Below are 7,174 nucleotides of genomic sequence, written 5' to 3' on the forward strand. Positions count from 1 at the left end.
GGGACTCGCTTGAGCTCAGGAGTTGGAGGTTGCTGTGAGCTGTGATGCCACAGCACTCTACCCAGGGGGATAGCTTGAGGCTCTGTCTCCAAAAAAAAAAAAGAATATAGGTTTAAAAGGCATACTTGGATTTGCAATTCTGCCATTTACTAACTATATGTATGACCTCAGGCAAGTGACTAAACTCTGAACTTCGGCTTCCTACTCTGTCAACTGTCACTGGTGATCCCCTGCTCAGTCATCTGAGCATTAAATAATTCCATTTCCCCATTCCCATTAAGCTCTCTCTTTCCTTAGAGCTTTTGAATAGATGTCTTCTCTACCTGTAATATTTTGCTTTCCTCTGTCATTTGTTGAATTATCTATTTTTCATGTCTCGGCTCCCTGCAGACTAGGTTAGGACACCCAAGTAGATGCTTGCATAATTATTTTTCTTTCAGAGCATTTATCATGTTAGTTATCAAACTTCCGTGTGATCATTTCATCAGCAAGTCTCAGGCCCAGGCTGTGAGCTCTTTGAGGGACAACCCTGGTCCCTAGCAGTGCTGTAAATAAGGGATGAGGTTTAGACATTCAGCAGTCCTTGAGCACTTTGAAGATATCCTGCCTGCCCTGGGACGCCTCGGGCAGTTGGAGAGCTCCCCCAAGATCAAGGACTGAAGGGTTGGATCTGGGGTCCTTTCCAAACTCAGATGCTCTGTCAGGCTCAATTACAGGGGTCAGGGCGAACAACTCTGGGGAAGCCCGACGCTCTGCAAGGCCGCGCCCTACGCGGCCAGAGGAGAATATGACCAATAGGACCCAGCGGGCATTCGGGTAGCTCTGGAATTTAAGGCTATAGATGGGAAAAGCGTAGTCGCAGGGAAGCAGAAGGCACCGGGTTAAATCAAGCGGGTGGGGCGGAGGAACACGGAGAGAATCTAGTAGCCAATGGGAGGTGGGGAAGGTGAGGCGGGTCAGAGGAAGGTCGAAACAGCCTGAGGAGGTAAACCTTTAAGTTGAACTAGCAAATAGAAGTGAGTAAGCTGTGGATTGGCGTATTTTGAAGCCAATCGGAATAAAGAAGAGGTAGGCGTGACTGGAATGCACCAGGGAGTCATCCGGCCAATCAGAGCAGGCCAGCAGAGGACAGGCGGGTCAATCGGCTAATTGGAAACAAGGACTGCGGAAGGCCGGGGCAGTGAGAAGAGGCGGGGGTTGGGGTTAGGCTTCAGGTAGCCAATCATCGTCCGCTAGGAACAGCGGGCGGGTCGGTAGCCCTTTTAGGGACTCTTGAGGGTCTCTTAAGGGGCGTGTGAAGGGTCTCTCAGGGTGGAAGAGGCAGCATCGTCCAAAAAGGGAAGAATGCGGTCCTGAAAACCGGGCGAAGAAAGGCAGTTGTGAATTTGGGATCCTCACCTCGGGCCTTGCGCCGAGTCTCCTGGTCACCGAGGCTGGGTGGCTTCTCCATGGAGCTCAGGATGGAGCCCAGTAGGTCCGCCATCTTGGGAGTGACTGAGAGGGGGGCGGTGCGTTTTAAAGGGAAGGGCGAAATGCCTTTAAGGCCGGAAACACGTCGGAGGCGGAAAACTACTTGCCCGCCCGGCCCGGGCGTGGATCCGAGGTCCGCCGCGCGTGGGCACCTCCCGCTGGCAGAGGCCCCGCCCCGCCCCCGGTAGACAGACGCCAGAGGCTGGCTGGTGCAGCGATGTTTAATGGCAATTCGTATAAACAAGCCCATGCACAAGTAGAAAGTGCTCGTGGAGCCGGCTGGAGGCCCCCGCCGCGCCAGGGAACCGCAAGCCCGGCCGTGCAGCCCTCCCCGCGGCCTTAAATAGATTCTTCACTATACTCTGTATGTTACAGTATGTACAGGCCCCCTCCTTTCGGGGGACAGGGACAGGACTCCGCAACGCTTTCTTATGTACAACCCCTCCCCTTTGGCCCCGGAGTTTGGTGGCCAGAGTCGGGGTGATGGGGGAAGACAGGGCCAGAAAGGGAGGAAACGGACGGAAACATGCGGAGTCGGGGTAGGGGCACGGTCAGCCCTGAAACAGGAGGGGCGCGCGCAGCGAAGGCAGAGATTAGGACCGAGGCAGATACATTCAGAGACGCGTCGAACAAATAAATAAGGCAAGTCAGGAAGGGGCCCGATCGGGTGCAGGCAGGAGGGAGCTGAGAAGGGGCAGGCAGGGCTCTGTAGATTATGGCCGAAGATGCAGGTGTGGGGGACATGGGTCTCTGGGGCCAGGGACCAAAAGGGGAGGGGAACGACCAGGAGGAAAGAGGAGCAAAGTGTGGGAGCAGGGATGGGGAAGAAAGTGGGGGCATATGAGGGCTCCAACAAAGGTGAAAAGGAAAGCTGCCAAACAGGGCTTCCCCCTGCCCCAGAAAGCCTTTTCCCTGTTAAGACTGCAAGAAGCGCCCCAGGGTGGTGAGAAAGGCAGTGGAGCGGTCAGGTGGCCAGTCCTGGCTGGGGAAGCCCTTCTAGCTCCTGGTTCTGCTTCAATTCTCTCATCCTGCCGAAAGACAAGGAAGGAGTCAGAGGGGACTGGTGGATCAGGGGAGGTGGCAGGGTGAAGACTTGGGGAGAGAAGCCACGAGTACCTGTGTCGGCAGCGCCGCAGGAATCTCATGATCTTCCGAGCTGCCTGGTCCTGCTTCTTGGTGAGAAAGGAACCTCTGGTGGAAGAAAGATAAGATGGATTTCACAGTGTACTCAGGCACCCTATGCACTTAGCTCCTCCCCTTTTGGTCCCTGGCTCCAGAGACCCATGTCCCCCACACCTGCATCTTCGGCCATAATCTACAGAGGAGGGAAAGGTTGGGGGCAATGGGTACAGAACACAGTGGGCTGGGGCATACTTGTTGCGGGCAGGCAGGGTGCCAGAGGGCCGGTGGGGAGGCCCAGGCCTGCGGCGGTAGGAGCGGTAGTGCTGCTGAATAAGCACAGCTGCTCTACGGCTCTGCTGAAATCGCTTCTGCTCATAGTAGCTTCGGAACTTGCTCTGAATCAGGATGGCTGCCTGGGTCATCTTCTTATAGAGCGCAAACTGCACAGGTGGGGAGGAAAGACTGAGGCTGAAATGGAGGGACAGAGACCCTAACCCCTAAGGGTCACTGCAAGTTAGGCTAATGCAGATCTTTCTCTTAACCCACACACTCATGGAAAAGCTGAATCATCACAGACAACATCACACCCAGATCTCATGCCTAATACCTTAAGTGCAATCCAGGTCAGCTTGTGGAAAGAGAAGGGGAGTTAGGGCTCTGGTAACATGCTAGATGTGCTAGGCTAGAATGGGAGTGTGTGTCTGTGTGTGGACTGGTGGGTATGCTTTTGAAGAAGGATCTTACCTGCTTGTACTTCCGATAACAGCGCTGGATTACAGCTGCTGCTACTTCCTGTTGCTCCTTCAGCCGCCGACCCTGTGGAGAGAAAGAGGTCTCAGCACTTCAAGGGCTATCTGGTGGACAACTCATCTGTCCCTCCAATTTTCCTGGGGTTCCCTGACCCTTTACCTCATTTAAGACTTGTCTGGATGACTGGTCTTCCTCTAAAAATCCTGGACAACCAGTTTTCCCTGACCCAAGATTGTGTTATTCATCCTGTGACCCTTGGCCCCCTGACCTTGTACTTTCGGAAGGCTGTCTGGATGACTCGGGCTGCCTCGTACAGTTCCCGCTGTTCATGATCTGATAGTGTCAGCAGAGCAAAATCACTTTCCATCTTGCCACTGGTAGATGCAGAGAGAAACTCTGCCCAGGAAGGTGCTGGGGGAATGGCCAGACGACTTCGCTCAAAAGGCATTTCACTGTGGGGATAGGGAGAAGGGATGTCATGGGGCATATGATTACCCCAGCAACTGAGTCTGGAGTGAGTGGCTTCAGAGTTCATCAGCCAATCCAATTCCCTTCTCAAAGGCTCTACGACCTCAGCCAGAATGGAGCTTTGGCTGTGGGAAAGCCAGCTTTCTCCCTTCCCATCTTTGAAGAACCGTCTGGAGACTTTGTTCTGAGCTGGTCACCTGGGAGGGGTGGAGCTGGGGAAATGGTCCACATTCTCCAAGTAGCTGGCCAGCCAGGACATGGTCTCGTTGAGCCCCACGGCCCCTGTCCGTTCCTGCATTGAGGTTCTGGCCTCAGGCAGCCCCACAAAGTCCTCTCGTTTAATCCGCTCTGGTGTGGCTTCGATGATCTGTTTGGCCAGGGAGATCATGTCCACCTGGATGATGGGAGAAGCTGAGTGAGGCTGTAGAGGCCCCAACAGCCAGATGTTTTTGCCTTGCTAAAGCTGTAACCTCAGTCCACTCCTACCTAGGTCCTTCTCTCACTGCCACGTGCTGAGGCTTCAAGATTTGCTTGCCCTGCTCATTCTGTCTTTTTTTGGTTTCTATTGCAGACTCATTTATAATTATTGGGCTCCTACTTGCATATAACACTCTTGTGCTAAGATGTGGAGAATGTAAGGACATACTCCAAATGGAGATTCAGAAGCTGAGTAAATGGAGGACTTGATGTCCTTTTCAGACTGACCACCCACCATCCTACCTGGGTCTGTACCTCATGGCTCCCATCCATATCACCACCTTCAGCTCTCCAAGAACCAGCTCAGTGTTTGCCAACCACATGATACCCTATTGAATGGCTCCAACCTGGCCTTCCATCCATCCCTGAAGCCTGTAGTACTTCCCACAGGCCACACAGTGCAGTCTACCTTATAGGGTTCTCTAGGTTTTTTGTACTTTTAGTGCTACCTAATTACTCCATTAGCCTCTCTAAAGCAGATATTTTCCAGGGTTCTAGCACAGAAGTATGAAGCTACACTTAAAGATTCACTCTTAGTCTTTCATTCAATAAGACCTTTGCTTTCACCATATGCCAAACTTTCCACTGCCAGATCCCTGCCATCTTGCCAACCTCACTATTCCACACACCTCCCAGCTGCCCTCCATCACCCTGGTTCCCTAAAAACTCTTTCTCTTCATAGATCAACAGGAAACTCCTATAATCCAGCTCTAACTGAAAGATTCCCTAGTTTTTTTTTTTTTTTTTAGAGAGATAGTCTTACTTTTTCACCCTTGGTAGAGTTTGTGGCGTCACAGGTCATGGCAATCTCCAGCTCTTGGGCTTAGGTGATTCTCTTGCCTCAGCCTCCGGAGTAGCTGGGACTACAGGTGCCTGCCACAATGCCCGGCTATTTTTTTGTTGCAGTTTGTACCTATCACCTTCAGTATATGGGGCCAGTGCCCTACTCACTGAGCCATAGGTGCTGCCTCCCAGGTTTTTTTTGTTGTTTGTTTTTTGATATAGAGTTTCACTAGGTCGCCCTCAATAGTGTGCCATACAGCAACCTCAAACTCTTGGGCTTAAGTGATTCTCCTGCCTCAGCCCCCGCCCCAGATAGCTGGGACTACAGGCACCCACCACAACACCCAGCTATTTTTTGTTGCTATTGTCATTCAGCTGGCCTCTGCCGGGTTTGAACCTGCCAGCCTCAGTGCATGTGGCTGGTGCTATAACCACCTTCAGGTGCTGAGCCCAGTTTTTTTTTTTGAGACAGAGTTTCACTGTGTTGCCCTTGGTAAAGTGCCATGGCGTCACAGCTCACAGCAACCTCAAACTCTTGGGCTTAAGCGATTCTCTTGCCTCAGCCTCCCAAGTAGCTGGGGCTACAGGCGCCTGCCACAACTCCTGGCTATTTTTTTGGTATTGTCACTGTTTAGTAGGTCCTGGCCAGGCTCAAACCAACCAGCCCTGGTGCATGTGGCCAGTACCCTAACTATTGAGCTATGGTGCCAAGCCATTCCCCAGATTTTTTAACCTCTGTTGATTGATGACTTCTGAGTCACAAAATCTGAAAGGAGCTAAGCAAACGGTTACTCTGTCTGTCCTCAAATGAAGGTAAATTGCCCCTTCTTCCCAGTTGAATCCAGACTCTGTGTTTCATGGAATGGTCTGCCTTGCCCTACCTCGGCACCTAGTTCCATTCTAGCACTCATAATTTCCTCAATATGAGCAGTACCGAGATCACATCCACAGCCTGTGAGCTGTCAGCATCCTCTGGAGCAGCCTCATCATCTGGGGCTGGTGGGAGGGCAGGAGGGGAGGCTGGGGGCCCACTGGGGTTGGTGGCCTCATAGTCCATGAAGAGTAGAGGGGCCTCTGGGGCACCAGAGGAGAGCTGGCCTGGGACCATCTCCATAGTAATCTCAGAGAAAGGCAGAGGAGCAGGGGGAGGACTGCCATCCGGGGCACTAGAATAGGCTGATGTGATAGAGAAAGTGCCATCCGACAGCTCTGAGGGTGAGGAGACGCTGCTCAGACCTGTGTGGTGAGGAAAGAGGGTCAGAGCAGCAGGAGCCAGCAGCCACCCGGTGTCCTGCCTCTCCTATCCTTGTTCTCAGCTTCCCTGTCTGTTTTTGTTCCTGTTACCTCCCCATCCGTATCTATTCCTCAGTGTGCCGCTTCTCTTTCTGTCTCCACTCTTGGCATTACCCTGGCCTATCCATCAACCCATATCCCTTTCTGTGGGGGCAGCCCTCACCAGTGTCTGGGCTGGAGGAGGGTGGCGATAGGGCAAGTGGGGGCTCAAGTGAAGCTTCCTGTCTCTGTAGTTCCTCAAGGCAGCGGGCAAGGCGCACATGACCGCGGGAATGAGCCACAGACAGGGGTAGCCGGCCCAGAGAATCTGGAATACTCAGTGCCTGTCGGTTCCAGCGGAAAAGGAGCACAGCAGCTTCCAGGTGTCCTAGGGCACAAGCCCACATCTGAGGAGAGGGACAGGATGGGGGAGGAGGGTGCAGGTGAGGCCCAGGTGGCCAGGTCTTCACGCCTAGCCCACCCTACTCCCTGCATCCAAATGATCTTCCCTTGGAAGCACCATTTCTGTTGCCCATTGCCCCATATGCACTCAAGATTCCAGCGCTCTCACCAGAGGAGTGCAAGAGAAGTGATCCACGTTGAGTGGGTCAACCTCTTGCTCTAAGTCCAAGCTTCCAGTCTCCACGCTCCTGGAGAATTTGGGAGAGGGACAGGGAAGCCCAGTCAAGGAAAAAGCAGGCAAAGTAATAAGTGAAAGGACTGAGAAGTGAATGGAATGGAAGCATTAGGGCCAGTGGGATGAGGCAGAGACTAATCACCTGAAGAAAGTCAAGAAGTCAGTGTCACAAGTCAGGATGTTTTTTTTTTTTTT

The 7,174-nt window shown here is 52.8% G+C and overlaps 2 protein-coding genes across 3 annotated transcripts in view; both read right to left on the minus strand.

The window, feature by feature from the left end:
* SPAG7 (sperm associated antigen 7) overlaps positions 1-1,794 on the minus strand; it is a 6,053-nt gene extending 4,259 nt beyond the window's left edge. Inside the window, exon 1 of the mRNA XM_003791220.3 lies at positions 1,399-1,794. Coding sequence (XP_003791268.1) covers positions 1,399-1,720 — 322 coding nt within the window. The 5' untranslated portion in view covers positions 1,721-1,794. The remainder of the gene's footprint in view (positions 1-1,398) is intronic.
* Positions 1-7,174, minus strand: part of CAMTA2 (calmodulin binding transcription activator 2) — a 25,923-nt gene that overhangs the window by 4,251 nt on the left and 14,498 nt on the right. Inside the window, exons 14-22 of one of the 2 annotated variants that reach the window (XR_002773690.1) lie at positions 6,914-6,992; positions 6,527-6,749; positions 6,005-6,306; positions 4,008-4,204; positions 3,611-3,794; positions 3,337-3,408; positions 2,845-3,032; positions 2,587-2,661; positions 1,399-2,498 (exon numbers count right to left, since the gene is read on the minus strand). Coding sequence is in view for 1 of the 2 variants with exons in the window: in XM_023514034.1 (XP_023369802.1) it covers positions 2,435-2,498; positions 2,587-2,661; positions 2,845-3,032; positions 3,337-3,408; positions 3,611-3,794; positions 4,008-4,204; positions 6,005-6,306; positions 6,527-6,749; positions 6,914-6,992 (1,384 nt within the window). In the remaining variant the exon portion in view is untranslated. Of the gene's footprint in view, positions 1-1,398; positions 2,499-2,586; positions 2,662-2,844; positions 3,033-3,336; positions 3,409-3,610; positions 3,795-4,007; positions 4,205-6,004; positions 6,307-6,526; positions 6,750-6,913; positions 6,993-7,174 lie in introns of those variants that run through there. The other variant, XM_023514034.1, reaches the window with a different exon arrangement.

The sequence above is a fragment of the Otolemur garnettii genome, unplaced genomic scaffold, assembly GCF_000181295.1.
Source record: "Otolemur garnettii isolate 467f Iridium unplaced genomic scaffold, OtoGar3 scaffold00046, whole genome shotgun sequence".
In the NCBI taxonomy this organism is placed as follows: Eukaryota; Metazoa; Chordata; class Mammalia; order Primates; family Galagidae; genus Otolemur; species Otolemur garnettii.